General features: G+C 45.9%; 1 protein-coding gene across 1 annotated transcript in view; it reads right to left on the bottom strand.

Moving 5' to 3' along the window:
• LOC126545384 (uncharacterized) overlaps window positions 1-19382 on the bottom strand; it is a 183841-nt gene extending 164459 nt beyond the window's left edge. Inside the window, exon 1 of the mRNA XM_050193222.3 lies at window positions 19137-19382. Coding sequence (XP_050049179.1) covers window positions 19137-19175 — 39 coding nt within the window. The 5' untranslated portion in view covers window positions 19176-19382. The remainder of the gene's footprint in view (window positions 1-19136) is intronic.
• Between the last annotated feature and the right edge of the window lie 343 nt (window positions 19383-19725).

Raw genomic sequence — 19725 nt, 5'->3', positions numbered from 1 at the left:
ACGCCATAGTGACGTCTCCATACACGACTGCAACGATAGCTTTATTTTGGCCCTGCTCCTTCGGCCCTTTCCCGCGTTCAGGCGCACGTGCGAGCCGAGCAAGGGCGTAATAGATGCGAAATGCTCACCCCCCCCTCTCTCTTTCCTTTCGCTTGTTCTTGTTCAGTTTTGCTTTAGCTACAGCGAACACTCCCAAATTTCAGGCAGGGACGAAGCATGTCTGCCTTTATCTACATTTATGTCGAAGTTTACGATTCCATGTAGGAAGGTGTGGATGCTTGATAGCTTCTCTGGTAATGACGCAAATAAGCTCACCGCCGTTCTAGTTCTTCCTGCTATATTTACGCCATAGGTGTTAGGTTTGCACTGAATCGTTAAGCAAGTTGTCAAAAAGAAAATATTGGAAAGAATGCTTGATGGGAAAATGGCGAGACCAGGGCTCAGGTGCGAAAACGCTGCATTGTATACAACGTGTCGACATCGCTGTAGGAACATCCGAACTAACTTACACGGACGACGTTACCCGCCGTTGTCTCATGTAAACCCGTTTAACGACTGCAGCAGACTTGTTCACCTCGGCAACAGAAGATGTGATGATGCCATTAGTTTCTGTTAGAGCGTCGTAGTTAGCTATTAACTAGAAGTTATGGAGAGTCATGTTGCAATCTAGCTCAATTTTCATGTGAATTAATTCTACGGCCCTTTCTTGTTGCGTACAGCTCCAGCCCTCGGCGAAGTGCATGTATTCGTTAATCTCTTCAGTCAGAGTCTGCTACACAACATACACGCGTCAATGCGAGAAGAGAGAAAATTTCCCTTCATTCACCTCAAGAGGGCTGTCTTTTATCCCTTCTTTGCCTTACTTTAGGACCCCCTCCCACACTCCCTTCTTTTTTTTTATTTGCAACTCTGTCACCAAACGCAAACAAGGAAGGGGGTCGCAGCAAGATGGAGGCACGAAACAGTGTAATAACGTGGTATGCATCAGCCTGGAGCCAACATTTAGACGAATATAAGCCTTCTTGTGAGGACGTTCGCTCCGGACTTATTCGGCCTCTGTTGATGTCGCACACCAAAGATTTGCCTTTGGTGTGGCAGCGAATGCAGACGACATCTACAAAGTTCTGCTGTCTCCCGTATTTTTTCGGCTGTCGCTTCGACCTACACAGCGCGGATGCAGGGCTTGTTCTTTGGCGAATACACTGCCCGTGTACGAAGGGCGCGGAAAAGGAAGACACACACCAGTGATGTGTCCTTTTGTGTATTTGCGCGGTTCCCACGAAGATGCATCTGTACTAAAAACCCCAATCACCAGCCCTTATCAACAATGACGCGGAACAAGACACTGCAATGCGCTCTTAATCGGCCAAAAAGAAGCTTGCTGCACGTATTTAAAGGCACATGAACAGAAATTGGAAACGGGTAGTGGAAGAGAGTTAACTAACGCTTGATGCACGGTGCAGATACGAACGCCAATAAAGTTGTCGGATTGCAGGCATGCGCAACGCAAGCAACATGCCGTGTGTGTTACTAAAACTAGAGAGGAGGAAAAGGCCAAGATACTTTGTTCTACTACACCCGTGCACGTAGGAAAGCACTAACACCTGGTTGCTGTAAGGATTATGAAACTTTTTGCCGAGCAAGCTCAGGAATTTGGCGCATTACCTTCGCGATGGTGTTAGAACAGAGCACTTTTGAGAGCTGTTTCAAGCGGATTTATTGCAAGTCGTCAGCGTGAACGACTGGGCCCTCCACATGAAAGAGTTCTTGATACGCAGGTCAAATGTGTAGTCCTAGCAGTAATCGTTCTCAAGTTCAGTGAAAAACTTTTTTTACCTTTCTGGTGACATCATTGTGCGGGTATGACACGTGTTCTATGACCTATTTCCAAATTAGGAAGGCGCCTTTGTCCTGTTTTACGGTAGCCGATGTCTTTCCTTCACTGGAATATCATACTTCCTCCCCTCTCTTTTTATTTTGTCTACTGCCCGACTATGAACTCAGAAAACATAAAAGAAGAAGAAACGCCTCGCTGGCAGCGTACGCTGATATATCAGCGTGACATTTGGCAGGAGCTTTCCATTCAAGTGCTGCCTCCAATAGAATGCCTTTCCAGGGAGCGCTGTGTGGAAGCTGCTATCAGCTCAATGCCAGGATAAGAACGATTGCCCAGCACACCTGTGCAGAGAAGAGCTCTTGGCGAAGAGCTTTCCTTATCGATCGGCGTGAAAGCAGCCCGTAGGTGGGCGTACGATACGGGCACCGTGTGTCGATTGCAAGCTGTCTCCGAGATGATTGAGGGAGATTGAAGCTGCCTGCGCAAGTGCTCGCAAGCCTATAACATCCCAGAGGTACACAAACAGAACCCAGTGGGAACCCATAATTGGCGCTAGGCAGCTGTGACGGCCGCTTTCACTCGATTCCCCTTTCACCGTCTTATTCGCACGACCTTGCGAAAAAACTGCGCGCAACGAGCACTGCAGGCGACGAGCACTGCAGGCGACGAGCACAAATTGCGCGACTAGTCATTATTCAGGTGAAAATACATACAATGAAAGGGCCAAATTAAAAAAAAAAGAAACAGGGGCCATAGCCGCAAAATGTTCTTACGCTAAAAAGTCGTGTTGTTGGGCGAGTTGGTTCATTACACCGAATAAACTAAAAGGAGGGAAAGGGAAAAGCAGAAGGCAGATAGGTTAACTAGAATAACGTCCGGTTGGCTACCCTACACCGGGGAAATGGAAAAACAAAGATGAGAGGGAGAGAGAGGAGGGAAGGAAAGAAGGAAATTGGGGTGAGTTCGCTGACGCGTGTGGTCTTATAGAAATTGCATTAATATTCACAGATGGTCGCACAAGCCCGTCGTCCTTGAGAAGCACAAAAGCGCCTTCACCGCTTTATGGGCCAAAGAGCGATGGGGCCGGTGTTCCAGCAGCACCTGCACAGAAAGCGGCCGATTGTCCATTTCTTGGAGAGCTTTGGCAAGTTCTTGTCTTTTGGGGGCATATCGTGGACAGTGGCACAGCAGGTGGTCGATGTTTTCTTCGGTGCCACAGACCTCGCATGCTGCACTGTCAGTCACTCCAATTAATGCAGAGTATGCCTTTGTGAAGGTAACTCCTAACCAAAGGCGACAGAGAAGCGTAGCTTCACGTCGAGGAAGTCCGAGTGGAGGTCGGAATTGCAGGGATGGGTTTAATCGATGCAGTCTTGTAAGTCGTAAGTTTGGCGCGTTCCACACGGTCAATGAGAGACTGCGTGCCACGTGTCGAAGCTGCCTTGCGGCGTCTGTCCTCGAAAGCGGAATTTGAACGCTGTGCTCTTCTTGATGTGCTGTTCGAGCAGCGTTATCGGCGGAATCATTGCCACTGATTCCACAATGGCCAGGTACCCATTGAAAAACGACCTCGTGACCTTTTTGTTGGACGTGATGGTAAAGTTTCACGATTTTGTTTGTCAGTTAGTCATGACATCCGCGTCGGAGAACTGACTGCGTGCACTAAAGGAGCGCAAAAAAGACACGGACAAGAAAGACACATGTGCTATTACTTGTCTTGTATTGTCTTGTCTTGTCCGTGTCCTATTTTTGCGCTCTTTTAATTTATTCCGTTCTTACGCTAGAACGCTTCGTTAGAGCAGCTGCGAGCCTTTCGTGACCCCGGACATATTATTAGCGAAGACGGCTGGCCAATGGCAAAAAGCACACGAATGAACATCTTTGCGAATTCGACCCATGGACAAGAGAACAGCGATGAAGGTACCGAGAGCAATTGTCTTATTATGAAACGTCGCTCTTACCGAATTGTTGATTGGAACTGATTTCGCTTTTGTTAACACTTGCTTAGGCGCTATGGTAGAACGACTATGCGCATGTGTCACAATAACCATAAAAAAATATATATATCATACGCTTTCTGGGACTGCTATAAGAAGTCCGCCACAACTGTTTCTGCGATTTCATGTGATGTATTTGTGAATTCAAGAAGGAACTTCGCTATACGCCGGGTTGGGGTGCGAGACAAAAATGACGGTGTCTTGCAGCAGCGCTTGCGCACGTTAATTTATACAACAGTGCACCTTGAAGACGTAGGGAGTTAATATTCGTTTCGCTGCCCGAACGTAATTTTTCTCATAGCATGTTTTGTACCAATAAATTGTGGAACAGTTTTACTTTCCTGTCAGCAATGAATGATATTTGTCAAAGCTCCACTGTATTCGTGTCCATGCGTGCCTCACAAAGCGAAGAGGTTTCAACACTCGTAGTAAGACTCACTGAGGCACTGCGCTACCTCTACAGCAAATTCAGCCGAATCGGTATACCTCGACACATTGTCCAGCGATAATGTGCGGTACAGATGTCTAAACTTCGAACTTCTCAAAAGTTTAGCATTGATTGCGTTCTCGTTTGTTGATTGGATTAAACTGTCCACCATCTAAAACAAGCCGGTTTACTAAAAATTATGGAGTAGGGGTGATGAAGAAAGAGGGAGAGGGAACTGTGTTCGGCCGCAACAGTAGTAAACCGAGAAACGGCGCGCACGTACACCGCACATCACCATGTCCAGTTTAGTATACTATATATACGCCAAAGCACCAAGCTGCGGGGGATACACGCCGAAAGGATGGACGCATACACAGTTGAATCGCAAGCATATACGCATTCTATATATATGCGTTCTCGTGCCTTGCCGCATCTTCGCGTGCGTGCTCCTTGTGGCACCCTCGGGCTTTTTGATTTGGTTTTTCGCGTGCATACCCGCGCTGTGGCCCAGCCTCCCTTCGCCGCGCTCCGTCATCGCCCTCTCCACGACGCCTCTTTGCATTTCTTCCTCTCGGATATGAGTGCATGCATGCATCCAGCTACGGTATATGGCCAGCTGCGGCTTGTCTCTCGTCTCCTTATACACTTGCCTCTATAGTAAATAAATCTCCCTCGCTTGGGTTTCGCGAGGGCCGCGTAATATTTATAGCGCTCCATAACTGCCGCCATGCGTCTCGTGGTCGAATGACCGCGGGCCAACGGCCTTGCCTTCCGACCTTGACAATGCAGCGCCCCCCCCCCCCCCCCCCCATCCCGGCGGCTGCCTTTGTCATGCGAACGTCCTGCCTGAGACGACGAACCGGAGTCTTCGGGCGCGCTGCAGCCCCCAGGCAATGGGGCTTGCTTTGCTCGTTTTCTAAGTGCTATTGTGGAGCTGCTGTTCTGTGAATATGTATATAACGCTTCTCAGCCAGAACTCGTTCGTGATCTTCGGAAACGTAAAACTGCCGTTATTGTGCTATAATTATGGAGATATGTCGTCAGCTTTCTCTGGTTGTATAGAGCTTGACATACGCAATGAGTGACGCGATACTGTAAAGCTTTCATGTAAACGGCAGAGCTAGTTTCCAAGCGTATACTGTGGCCCGACACCAGAGCGAAATTCAGATAATGGGGCTGACTGGTTTATCAGGAAAGGAATAACACGATGGCTCTGTTCCCCTTCAATAGCTGCTTAATTTGTTTCTATTTCTTTTATCGGTTCGACCCTCACCGGTATCACCATAATCGTTGGAATGGAGGGGCGAACAGATACTGTGGAATTAAATCCATGTATAAGTGTCACTATGTCAGGACGGCCCATATAAGAGGCAAAAAATAATGTTTACGGAAAAAGATATAAAAATAAAAATGAAAGAAGTTATACATAGAATGTTGACGTAAGAACAAAAAAGGTAGAGGTTCGGGGGGTGGGGAGGCGTGGCAGACGTAATTTTCTTCACAGCTTGCATTTCTCTCATTTCTTCCGTGGCCAATTGTGCGGAAAAGCACTTTCGCTTTCTCCCGCAACGATGACGAACCGGCAGCAGGTAGCAGTGCTGGCTGTATGAAGGAGTGCTTTAGAAGTAGTGCCTCAGCAAACTTATTCTGTGTGAATTCAGGAAGGACCGCGGCTGTACACACTTGAGACGATCCTCGTGCAGGGCAGACTGAAGGAATCTCAAAACTGTCCGCGCGCTTCTGCCTAGCGTGTGTGGTTGGTTAGCGATCGTCCACACGTGAAGTGAAAGGCAGGCGAGAAATGTGACATTGTCTAGCTTATAAAATCACCAAAAAGAATTTCCAGAAAGTTAGCGTCAGTGAGGCTTCAATGGAGAGCTTATTTGCCTGCTATTCTACAGTATAAGAAAACGCTATGGAAACCTTCTGTTGTTTCCCGTGTTTGTGCGATTCAGTTTATTTTAACCTATCACGGGGTCAGTGGAAAGGGGGGGGGGGGGGGGCGTGAGTTACGCACTGTGCTTGTTTGTTTTCAATGTGAAGCCTTGTGAGAGACTTTCTAAAAGCTTGCGCGCCATTTGGTCATGCCGTTTTAAACAATCCCTCCCCGCCTCTATCGTTCTGAATAATTTTTCCTAAGTCTAAATGTGTACATAAGGATGACAAAGAAATTGTGGGGTAAAAACCATCGAAGATAGTCGACAAAGACAGCGACAGCTTTCTTGTGTAATCTGCGGTATATCCTCATGCCATCCGTAAATCACGAAACTTTATGGGCCCGCCACTAGACACACGAAGTGGTAATCTCGCTGCCGACCACAACGCCGAGTGATACCACGGCATAGTATATCTTGTAATGACTGCACCCCAGTTGAAAATTTTATCACAAAAGTTGCTCATACCTTGTTTTACATTCTTGACAAAGTTATCCCTTGGAATTTTGACAATGACAGCCTACAAACAAATTTCATGAAGCAAAACGCTGACAGCGCATGCCTTTTATGTTAAATCTTCTCATACTTCAATATTAAAAGTGTAATACAATTACAGAAACCTGAAAATGGCATTTTTTTTTTGTCGCGGCTGTGCACTACCTCTGGGGTCGGCCCACGCAATAGCACGTTTCTACCAAAATGCTCGCCTTCGTGCATAGCGCTCGCCACCAGCGTTTACCGGTAAACGTTACGGTTACATAAGCTGCAGTTGCCGGGAAGCGTGAGAAGCAGTCAAGGATCTTTCAATGCTGTCGCGTTCTACTCTTAAAGGCGAAGCTTAAGCGTCCTCCGAATTTTTTCATCTTCTTTGCCAGCCCTACCTTTGAGCGGCACGATTGTAAGATTTCGGTCATTGGACCATGTTTGCCCGTTCCTCCGCTACGTGGAGCATTGCAATCCTCACCAAAACAAAGCTGAAATGCAGCCTTCGAGATTCTCGGAACGATACGAACAGTGGCGTACTGCACTCTGATCGATGAATCGGTAAATTTAACCCACGATGCCGCGGCAAAATAGCATGTTTACGAAAAACATGCGCGTAAAAAGAAAAGCCGATGTTTGCGTTATCTCAAAACTACACCTGCGACTCTAAAACCGGTCGGCCACCGTGTGCGCCGGTGCAAGGTATTGGCGCACCCGTAGTTATCACCTACATATCTGCTAAGACTTTGTAACTACGTTCTGAAAATTGCCGCATTGGGAAGAGTACTTATATGCACTTCAAGGATGCTCTCCTTGTAAGGGTGTTCGAATAGTTCGATTTTGTAATCGAAACGAATACATATATTCAAGAAAAATAACTTTCGAATATTCAATCAAATATCGAATATTTGCTCATATCTAAATAAAGTCAAATCTAAAGTTTGTGTGGAGTCCGGTTAGTAAAAGAATTAGACTTATTTACATTGTTTGATACATGCATGTGATACCGTTCACAAGCAAAGGAACGGTACATCACCAGATGCATGCAAGGAGTTGCGTTCGTTGAAGCAAAGGAGTGTGATACTACAGCACCACGCATTGTATTAAAGGGGTTCAAATATGGTGAGATTGACTAAATACTAGATTATGTGCCTAAATTGTGCCAAAAGAAAATGAATCGTATATAGGCTTCCTAAAAGCGAGGCATTCTTATTAAATGTCTAGAAATGATTGATCACGAGTTATCTGTTCCATGCTGTTCGCTTAGGAACGGGTGCCTCTGCACAAAAGCCGCAACTTCCCTGCAGCAAAATCATTCGGAGCAGTCCTCACCTGCATCGCTATCTCTACCTCGGGACCCCGGTAAGTGTTGCTGTCCCTTATATTCGAACAGAAGCGAATGTTCGACAATTTCTAATTGTGAACTCCCGGGTCGAATACGAATCGAATAGAAAGGAGCGTACGGTTCGTATTCGAAATTTCAAATATTCGCACACGCCTATTTTGATACAAATAAAAGCCGAGTCCATAACACACACACACAGTAATTTGTACGTAAAGATTTCTCGTTGTTTCATTATTTTTATAATTTCCACAGGCGCCCACATAGTTCAAAGTATCTGGACGAAAAATTTCTATCACAAAATTCAGCACCGCTGTATGTGTAACGTGTGGCACGTGTGTGGTATCTGTCTTCGACTACCACTAAAGGCCTGCAAGCAAACAGTGTTGCTTCATTATCACGTCGTGTGTGCTCTATTGACAACTTCAAGCTGTTTCAGGGAGTTGCCAGTATTATTTCCACCCAATTTAAAAGCGATTCACACCCACCGCGGTGGCTTAGCGGCTACGGTGTTGCGCCGCTAAGCACGAGGTCGTGGTATAGAATCCCGGCCATGGCGGCCGCATTTTGATGAAAGCGAAATGCAAAAAAAAAAAAAAAAAAATAAATAAATAAACGCCCGTTTCCCGTGCATTGGGGCACGTTAAAGATCCCCAGGTGATCAAAATTAATCCTGAGTCCCTGACACTGCGGCGTGCCTCATAATCAAGTCGTGATTTTGGCACATTAAAAACCCCAGAATTCAATTCAGAAGTAATTCATATGCAAGAAAGAGGGACATAGTTTCGAGTTCAATGGAATTTTGGCTCTCTTTAGATAAGACAGCTTCAGTATATACAGGGAGCCGCAATCGGTTCCACAAAACGGCAATACGCCGGGAGGGAGCGGATCACAATGTAGGACGCATTGTAGTAGTAATCGCGGAAAGGATGTCGTGAAAATGCACTATATTTATATAAAAATGTATGCTGTAGAAACCTCAATTTCTGCATGCCCTTAAATTACGCGAATTTCACGATTGGAAAATGACGCGAAATGTGTATCCACGCGATATATTCAGGGAAGAAATATGAAGACTATGCTGAAAACTAATATATGTATGAACGAGAAGAGAACTGAGGGGCCCAATTTTTATTTATCATATCATAAGAAGCCAACAAAGACGACAAGGAGAACATCGGGGAAATTACTTGTACTTACTAATTGAATTAAAGAAATGATAAATTAATGGAAATGAAAATGGATGAAAAATCAACTGGCCGCAGGTGGGAACGAACCCACGTCTTCGCATTACGCGTGCGATGCTCTTACCAATTGAGTTACGGCGGCGCCGTTTTGCCATCCACTTTCTGGGGTATTCATGTTTTACTACTAGAACTAACCCTCGGAGCCAGCGCACCGCTCACAAATCTAGGCGGCGGATGTGAAACATCTTTTCTGCCGCAGGCGTCACGAGTACGTGATATTTTTGGGTGAATAGCAACTGGTCAATAAACCCGCACATGCTACCTGTAGGCATCAATGTTGCCGGATTCGAGACTTTCTTATGTAATGAACGAGAAGAAAGGGAACTGAGAGGCCCGATCTTTATTAATCGGATCATAAGAAGCCAACAAACAAAGACACCAAGGAGAGCATAGGGGAAATTACTTGTACTGACTAATTGAATTAAATAAATGATAAATTAATGGAAATGAGAATAGATGGAAAAACAACTCGAAGGCGCCACTTCGATTTACTTGGCTGCGCGAGCTTGCGCTATGACAGTCCTCTCAAATGCGGTGCAGGAATTCTCCGGCCTCGCCGAGAGGTAGTGTACCGTACTTTGATCAGCCAGGCGGCTTGCGTTGGCTTCATCAGTGAGGCCGTTAGAGGCACCTTGTCATCCTTGCCTGGCTCCATGCAGCTACGTCGCAGCCATGTCAGCGTTACAACGCGGGAATTTGGTCCTCATATCGGACACTAACACGCCGTTAAAGGGCAAGTGAAAGGGCTGCAGCATGGCTTGTATACACCTAGCGAGTACGAACATGCAGAGATTTTTGTTGTCTATCAGTTTCTGGAGGAGAGTGCTATCGGTAAGCCGTGGAAACATCGAACCTTTGGCATCGGAGGGCTCCCTGAATGTTTCGAGCTGCCGTTCCAACGTAAGGGTCGACCCCATTCTCCATGTAACGGACCCTCGTGTCGGTGGAGCGCCAGTGGTTTTGAATGAAGAATGTCCCAAGAAGCAGGAAAGACTGCTGTCACATGACATATCGTTCTCTTCCCCTGCTAGATTACTTCGGATGAAAGAACCGCTGCCGCGTAGAAAGCTAAACAGGTTGCACTTTTTTCGAAAAGTGAGAAATATATTTTTTTTAATGTGAAGTAACTTTAGCAGCCCAACTGAAGTCGTATAAGCCCGAAATCGCGAAGTTTAGTAGCCGCGAATATGGCCAAGATCCCCAATTTGCGAACTATATGGGCCGTGAAATTGTTTGAGGTTTTACAATAGTTTATTTCTTTCAATGCGAAGCGGCAGTATTGCTAAAAGTCGAAGTTACGGCGCTATTAAACTGAATAGAACTAGCCAACTTTGCAGTGCATTAAGTGACTCACTAAATGCTTGTTTTCTTGCTTAGTTTTTTTTTTTCAATAAGTTATTCATTTGATTCTTTGTTGTCTTTATCATCAAATGGGTTAGTGATGCCCTCCTTACTGCTTAAAACTGGTCACCCTAGAATGCGTCGGATGAAAAGGGAAGTTATTCCTATGTATGGGATGGCTGTTGCTCACGCAGGGATATATATATATATATATATATATATATATATATATATATATATATATATATATATATATATATATATATATATATATATATATATTCGGGGGTTTAACGTGCCGAAACTGGCAAAGTGGGTTATGAGGGACGCCGTATATTGACTGCCTATAGGACAACACCAGCGCTCGTGTTTACACCATGCCTAGGGTTCTTTAACGTGGACCAAGAGGAAGTATCGTACGCGTGCGTTGTTCGCATTCCGCGCCCATCGGAACGCGGCCGCCACGGCGCTGCGTCCGGGAATCGACCCCGCGACCACGTGCTCAGCAGCACAACACGATAGCCACTGAGCCTCCGCTGTGGGTCAACAACACGCAAATCCCGTGATCTGTAAACCGCAAAAGTTTACGGACCACGAGTTCTCAGAGAACGTTCAATTTCCGAGCAGCCTGTAACAGCAGTCAGTAAAACTGAACATAACAATGGTGTTCACATATACTTGTAGAGGCTGTGAATGCGAATACTAGGCTGCGTTGTGAGGCTGCGCAGATACTCAGCTTTTTCTCAGATCTCGCGTTCCGTGAAGTTTTGTGTTCCACTGTGCATACCTATACGCCATTTAAGTATGTCATGACAGAAAAGTAAACTATGAACTTAGTAAATGGAATGAAGCGTCCGAAAGGAAACCGCGCACAGCTTCATTTCTTGATTTTTTTTTCAGGTGTTTTCAGCATTTTCTTTATTGTTAATGTTTACGGCAACCGCGTTTTGAGACGAGCACGTCACCGTGCACAAGTAATTTATGCTATTTATGACAGCATTAGAGCCGCTACGCAGTTAAGGATTTATTAAGCATTTACTTCGCTTGATTCTATTCCCTTCTTATCATACATCGCTCACGACCGGCTGACCCAGGTGATAATGCGGGCGTGGCGTTGCTTGGACCACGGACAAGTGGGAATTGGAAAAGAATTGAAGTGTAATTGTTCCCTCATCTATAGGAGAAGCATTGTGATTTCTTAACGAAATGTAGTGCACGCGCTTGCTGCCTGGAGAGAATTCGGCTGGGATTTCGGGAATACGCATATACAAAAAGAGCATTGCGTCGTCATCCTAAATATAGTTCTCCATTGCCCGTCATTTTGAGAGAAAGTTGAGGCATCGCAATATGCGTCGTGCCCGGCGACAATACGTGCACCTATAGTCGCTTCTTCGCGTTGACACCTTGCTGCTTGTATAGTACCTCCACGGCCACTCAAAGCTACAATGACGCAGTGAAACAAAAGGCGACAAGAGAGCTACTGCAAGAAACGACTGTGCACGTGTCTCCATGCCGCGCATATCCGCTGTGCTCTCTATCGAATGTTGAGAAGACTGCAAAACGCGCAGTGTCGGTCGATGCGCGGAGTGAGACAAATAATTCCCGTTAGATGCTGAGACTAAATCTAACCAGCTACAAAGCATACAAAATAAATAATATATATATAAAAAAGAATACAATCTCGCCTTAACCATTCACCTTGTGGCTCCACCAGCGCTGCACTGTTTTAACAATATCGAGTGGAGTTAACCATTACGTATACATTTGGTCAAAAAGGCGTCGACTACAAACAAAAACGAGCAACAGGACGAAGCTTCAGCTGCTCCGCGCCCAATGGGCCCCTGTTCGCCAGAGATCTTGAGTCAGTGCAGGAACTTCGGGGCATTGCGGGAACTCTCACTTCCTCCGCTTCTTCTGCTTGTGCGCTGCTATATGAGCGTTAGAGTTTCATCGTAAAATAGATTCTCGCTGCTTTCCTGTCGTTATTACTCGGTTATACTCGCGGACATAAACCGGTTCAAACTGTTTTCGACTGTTATTTCATCGCTCTGGAGTTTAACCGAAATCGAACCGTCTGTTCCTGAATCGAAAGACAAACCACAATGAAAAAACGAAACTTTTTTTTGGGGGGGGGGGGGGGGGGGAGGGCTTCGAAATCGTGTTTTTAGATCAAACTACCGGAGCGCTAATATAATAAAAATGGCAGAGGCTATATGGTGGCAGGTGCGTGTACAAATATAAGATGAGCAACTCGTTCGCTCTCGGCTCATCCGCAGCGGATGAACCGGAACAATCGTCTGTGTCGGCTTCCCAGTTAAAGCGCAGGCGCCAAACTATATGGAATTAAGTTAGGGCTATATGGGGTTTGTCGCGCGCTTGAAATTTCATTCCCTTCGGGACACAACCAGACGGACTCACTCCGCTGGCTTCAGCGGTGAGCTCCAATGCTCGATTATCTCTTCTCACCTTGGAAGCGCGCACTGGGCGCAACATGAATCGGCGTCAGAAGCCGCGTAGATGGATGTGAGCGAGTGATGAGCAACCGACGAAGATGCGCCGTGGCTGTTCTCTTTACAATAGATTATTCGGGTGCGTACGAAGCCTTTGCTTTTGTTTCTTCTCGAAGTGTGTACCACGAGGTTTATATATAGCATGAAATAGATTTCATTAGGTGTCACAATGCCGTAAATCCGAATTGTCACGTTGTGACGCCGAGATCGAACGACACATTCATATTGGTAGCCGCTAAACTGACATTGATATGTACACTACACACTATATACTGTCCGTTATTACACTTGTTTCTCTACCTTTGCAATTTATTTTGCCTTAGCTTATTCTCACGATTCTCATTATGCCATGGTATGATACTTTTAATGCAATTAAAAAGTGCGGCAAATTACATTTCTGATAACATACTCCTGTTTGAATTGAACTGGATGCCGGGGTTTTACGTGCCAAAACCATGATTTGATTATGCGGCACACCGTAGTGGGGGAGTCCGGATTAATTTTGACCATCAGGGGATCTTTAACGTGCCCCCAATGCACGCGATACGGGCGTTTTTGCATTTCGTCCCCGTCTAAATGCGGCCGCCGCGGCCGGGATTTGATCACGCGACCTCGTGCTTAGCAGCGCAACACCGTAGCCGCTAAGCCACCGCGGCGGGTGATTCCGGTTTTAAGCCGTTTAACTAATACAATTAGCAGAAGTGCGCTTTTCGGTTGTCACCAACGTCGGCAAGTGTATACGCTCATATTATTCCGCCATACGTTTTCGTGCGTTGCACACCCGGAATTTTGGCGCAAGAGCGACTCTTCACGTTGCCGGCTGCACGCAGAACCTCGATTTCGCTCTTTTCCATGCATTGCGCACAATAAACAAGGAATCCTGAGAAGTACGTAAAGAATCGAACGCAGTTTCATTGGTGGAAAGGAGCTAGCCTTATACGTACAGTCGAACGCCTTTATAATGAAGTGCTTGGGGTCTCCGAAATAATTCGTTATACAGGTCACTTCAATGTAAAGGTCGTGCACCGCACAGTCCACAGTATAACCGGGACGGAATTATTTCTTCGTTATAGAGGTCATTTCGTTGTGAATGCGTTCGTTGTAGAGGCGCTCGACTGTACATAGTATATTTGCACAGACGATGTGTGTTCGTCTTTAAATTCGCGTTATAAGAGGATAAGTTGTGTGACGTCATTCTCTCTCTCTCGTTCTTTTTTTTTTCCATGCTTCTCTCACAAATGGTTTGCGGCCTCTGTAGTTCTTAATTAAGCCCGCGAGATTGGTTTGCAGTGCACAGTCTAAGTGCTAAAGTTTTCAGTGCAAGGGCGTGCAACGGTATTTAGCATGTCAAATTGATTGCAAATTCCGCATGTGGATTTCCAAACGAGCGACTGCTGCCACGTTTTTATTTTTCATGTGCTATTAAAATAAAAGCAGTATTTTGCTCACAAGGCTTTACGTATCATATGTGTTACAAATGGCCACCGTTTCAGCCATTATTTTGGGCTGCTATGCGATTGCCACAATTACGCAGTCGCCCAGCGGTGAATATTTTAAGGCATCGTATAGCTTACGCGTAAACTGTGCAAGTTTGTGCATTTCTTTTTTTTTTATTCACTCTTGTGGCCAATTCAGTGACTATGGCGCTGCTGCCGACAGTAATTGGTCGTGGATTTGATTTCCGACAGCCGCAGTTCAATAAGAGCGACATGCAAAAGCTTTCGTGCGGGTGATTTAGAACTTACTCGAACGTTATACTTAGATTTACAGGTACGCTAAAAAACTCCAGTCTCTAACGTCCATGTCCTCCATCGCCCAAGGTGGAGCCTGGGATCTAGAACCCCATCAATATCTTCAATTACTGAAAACCTGTCGTTCACCTATGATATCCAACGGTTTCTTTTTTTGCTTTTTGTTAGCGCGTGTCTTTATTAAACGCTATACCGTTATCGTCTTTCTTGTGTCGTACATTGATGCTGGGAATCATCGCTGCGTGGTGTGGGGTAACGCTTGTAACGTGCTACTCCTGCAGTCGCGCACGGTTTAATCCCTGAAGTGCAGTTAAGATCACCGTTGCTCTTTTGCTGTTCCCAGCCGTGACGTATACCTTGGGCCATTGTCCCCCACTGTATCTCGCCTATGCGATTACGTTAAGGCTCATGCGGTGCTCTTGGCGAAACAATTAGAATGGCATCCTTTTCCGCGAACTCTCCCTCTAGTTATCACGTCCAGGGGTTCAATGCATTTCTTGATCCATGGTTCGCCCCGCTCTTTTCTCCCCGATGCTTTCCCAGACGTTGCGGCTGCACCCCATTAGGCCCTTATCACTTCGAGCATGTCAGCACAATTGGACATTAGCACGTGTGCATGGGAAGTATACAAGAAGAACGCTGGAGTGGTTATCGCGGCACCCGTAATTCTTTGCTATTTATCAGGCTAAAATCGGACACTGACCTTCTGTGATTGGACAAAGAATACATACAAGGTTTGGCAGCCCTCTGCCTTTTGCGATAAATGCCAAGCGCTTTCGTATGAAATCGCTTTTCTCTTTAACATACCAAATGTGTTCGGCGAAATGAGGACAACTTACGCCCTCGAGGACTTACCGGGAGCCTATACAGCTCTCCTAACTTAGTAATATTGGCAAGTTCTCCGAGAGGTTCATGTACATGCAAACAGTGCAGAATTATATGTAGTTTGTAGATGTTCTGAGCATGAAAATGCGGCTGATTATCGTATTTTTTGGTAACACTGAGCATGGAACGGAACAGTCTTCTTTAAGTTAAATTTGTTCCATTATTAAAGATGATGCTTTGGCCAGAAGACAGTTCATATTCTATATGTCATATTGACAAATGTCCTATTGTGATATTCTATATGACAATGTCACAACCGGCGGTGTAATTGACAGTACAGACCAATGATGCGGCATGTCCCAAAAACAGTTTTTCTTTCTTAACATATTTTTTCTTTCGAGTGTGCGTGTGCGCGTGCATGCAGTTGTGAACAAGAAGCCATATATATATATATATATATATATATATACTAGCACGTGACGTACAAATTTGTTTCTCCCGCTTCTTCACGCGCAAGCGCAAGTTTCAACAAATTTGAATCGTGCACCTATAGGTAATCATTGTCCTGCTCCTAATTAGAGGGACGAGGGGGCGAGCTAGTTACGGAGGGCTCCGGAGCGTACTTTCCGGAGCCGCTAGGTTCTTCATAACAGAACTTATTTCGAGTCGACGTCAAAAAAGTTATATTCCAACGATTTCCTACATGCTTCACCAAAACCATCCGCCGGATTGTTGACTAGCAAAAACTCACTATAGAATATTAAACTGCAGCAGGTGTGGACGACGCTGTCTTTTGAACTATACTATTGTTTCTTCATTGTTTTCCTTTTTATGCCGTGACTGTATACATATTGAGACTGTTTTGGCATAACGGACACTGTGATTGGACGCTCGCATGTAGCCGATGCTGCGCGCTATATTTTGTATTGAAGGTTGTACTGGAGTTAAGTGATATTCCATTCCACCGCTATTTGTCTTTACTTATTTTTTCTTTTTGTCTCATTTGTTTTGTGTTTTCATACTTTCCTTACTCGCTGCAGTTTGTTTTGATGATTGGTATAGCCGGCCCTTCGGTGACATATTGGCCCACTCGCTCAGCATTAAAACAAACAACAACCTTGTGGCCATCATCAACTTTTGGTTTCGTGATGCTGTCCCGGATAGGGAATGGACTATGTTTATGTGCCTGCGCAACGGGTGCAACGACGAGCTTTAGGGAATCGACAAACTTTAGACGGCTACAAACAGGCGTCCTCCGGGAGGAGAAGAGTGAGATGAAATTAGAACTGTTAATGTGCTAATATGGAGCTGTGTCGAGTTATAACTCCGCCGCTTCATGTAAAAAGTGTTCTGTCTGCATCAGAAAATATCACACAGTTCAATACATGCAAACCATTAACGTAGGTGCAGACTGCGCTAAACCAAGTAATTGTTAGTTCATCGCAACTACCTTTTGACATTGACTGAAGTATATCGCAGCCGAAGCATAATAGCCGTTGTTTCGCTTCTGCAATTTTTTGTGTAACAACGAGTAGTGTTGTTACGCTGTTGGAGACAGAGTCTTTTTCATTTCTGTATGGTTAATTCCTACTTTATAACAGTAACTTGATCTATAGAATCCGGGGTGAACTAATTTATGAATATAGACAGAACACTGCAAACCTCCCATGCAAAGCGAATGGACGTGCGTGATTGCAATCGTGCATGTGTTATAATGGAATAGCCAGCTGCTGCTTGCATTTTTGCCTGAAATGATGAAACGCGCCTCCTTGTACGGGAACATTATAATATACCCGGTAGTAATAACAAAGGTAATAGCTAGAGGCGCCATTAGTGCCATCACAAGAACCCTTTTCTATAATAATAATAATAATAATAATAATAATAATAATAATAATAATAATATTAATAATAATAATAATAATAATAATAAAGAAAGCCTGCGTAACAAGTGCACTGTTCGGATTGCAAGATTGACTCCTCTTGTTGGGAATAAGAAATGTTGTTAATTGCCGCATACACTACAATAACTGCGCTATTTTCAACAAATTAATTTATTGATCATGTGGTGTCATTATCACGCTTAAACATTAACTATATATATGTATATACACTTTCAAGCTGTGCTGTACTTGACTAAGATTGCATTTCACTAAGAAGCCTTTCACCGCAAGGTTTTATTGGAGACGATGCGGCATTACACAGACCGCACGAATTAAAAAATATGATTACATACAATATGTGGGCACAGCTATCGGTATAATATTTCATTACGACTGCAAAGTGCCGTGAGTACTGTTACGAAATTATGTCCGACGGTAATACATGTCGTGCTATGAACGTATACATACATTGTTTTAACATTATTAAACACACGTGTTAACATGCTTTGGAGAGAGTATTATGTATTGTCATGTATCTTTGCACCCTGGCAGCTCTTATCAGTCAGTGCGTCAAAGAATTTTTACATATATATATCCCTGCTGTATTTTCAGCGAAGGTGTAGCCGTTAGTGATACGGCCTTGCTCAAGTGCACGTACACCAGGACTATATATACGGGTGAATGAATCGCGCGCCTCTGCGTTTACCCAAACCACTTCTTCGCGGCGTAAACATTTGCGACTCTATTGCAACCAGTCAGCTAGGACCGACGAATACGGGAAGCATCTGCACCTGTCTTGGCACTTCTTGACAAGTATAGAGCCCTCCTTATTCTGCGGCTGATCCGAAAAGCTTTCTGCATAATTTCTGCGCGTGCTTGCATGTCGGCACCAGTATCCAGCTCAAGTTCATGTCTATTCGATGTTTTGTACAGATTTTTTTTTTTTTGCATGGAGCTGCAGATTAGAGGAACCGGCAGCAAAAAACACTGCTACGACTACATTCAAGAATTGCGTGCACAACACACATAATCCTGCTGTGCGTTTATTTCTCAATAAGAGTATCTCTTGTGAACTTGTGCTTCACACATTGTGAACTCGCAAAGGACACCCTTACAGTTGAAGCCATACGAAGAAGAACCGAAAACGAAGACACATGCACCAAATTCTCGAAAAGAAGTCGTAACGCACGGAGCTCTTATCACACGTACGGCTCAAAACCGGACGTTCACGCCCGCTGTTCACACAGCGCTGCAACACAGCGGCAGTTGTTGGCCATAAGCGCGGCGCATCCACAACGTTGATAACACTAACAATGACGCACGTGACCTCCAAAATCTGAGCCCCACAGCGCGCGACTGCAGAGGCTCAAAACGCGCGGGCAGACGCTTCCGCGTGCAGACCGCTCGTTTCTCGCCACCAAGTGCTTGCGGGAGCGCAGCGGGTGACGGGCGAGCACCCCCCGTGGCACCCGAACTAACGACCTGGGGACGCAGACGCCAGTCCCCGGTGGTTAGCTCGAATGAGAGGCGCGGCCTCGGCGCTGCCATGTGGCGCTCACCTGCGAAGACGACGAGTAACCGAACTGGCCGTACGACATCGCCGCCGCTCGGCCTTGGGCTGGCGCGCGCACACACGACGCAGGGTAGGGGCAACCGGCGGCGCGGCTTAGTCCACTTTAGAGGCACACGGACATCGGACGACGTCGGGACGCTACCACGGAACTGGGACGCGCTCCAAAGGGCCCGCGCGCGCAGAGTCCGAGCACGCGCAACGGCGCAGAAATCGACGCAGAGTTCCTCGTTGCCAGCGCACGGTGCATTAGAATTGCGCCGGCGAGCGGCGCGCAGCGTGGCCTCCGTGGGAGGGGCCTCGCCTGGCGCCGCCTCCAGAGGTTTGATTGGCAGGGCGCGCTCGTGGCCTGCCAATCAAGCTTGCGGCTCGCGGAGAACAAGTGTTGTGACATCGGCTAAATCAGCGGTGGTAATTTGCGCGCGGCGCCCTACCGATGCTGCCGTTCTCGCGGCCCAGGGCCACGTTTGCTTTTTGTATTCCTGCGGCCCGTTTGTTTCAACACTCTAGATTACGTGTGTCGCCAAGCTATTTCAATCAGGTTCGCGAGGGCGGCGCGCACGCTCCGTCGCACGTGC

This window comes from Dermacentor andersoni, chromosome 1 (genome assembly GCF_023375885.2).
Source record: "Dermacentor andersoni chromosome 1, qqDerAnde1_hic_scaffold, whole genome shotgun sequence".
NCBI lineage: Eukaryota > Metazoa > Arthropoda > Arachnida > Ixodida > Ixodidae > Dermacentor > Dermacentor andersoni.
Note: the sequence above shows the minus strand (reverse complement) of the source record. Positions and strands in the feature narration are given on the sequence as shown.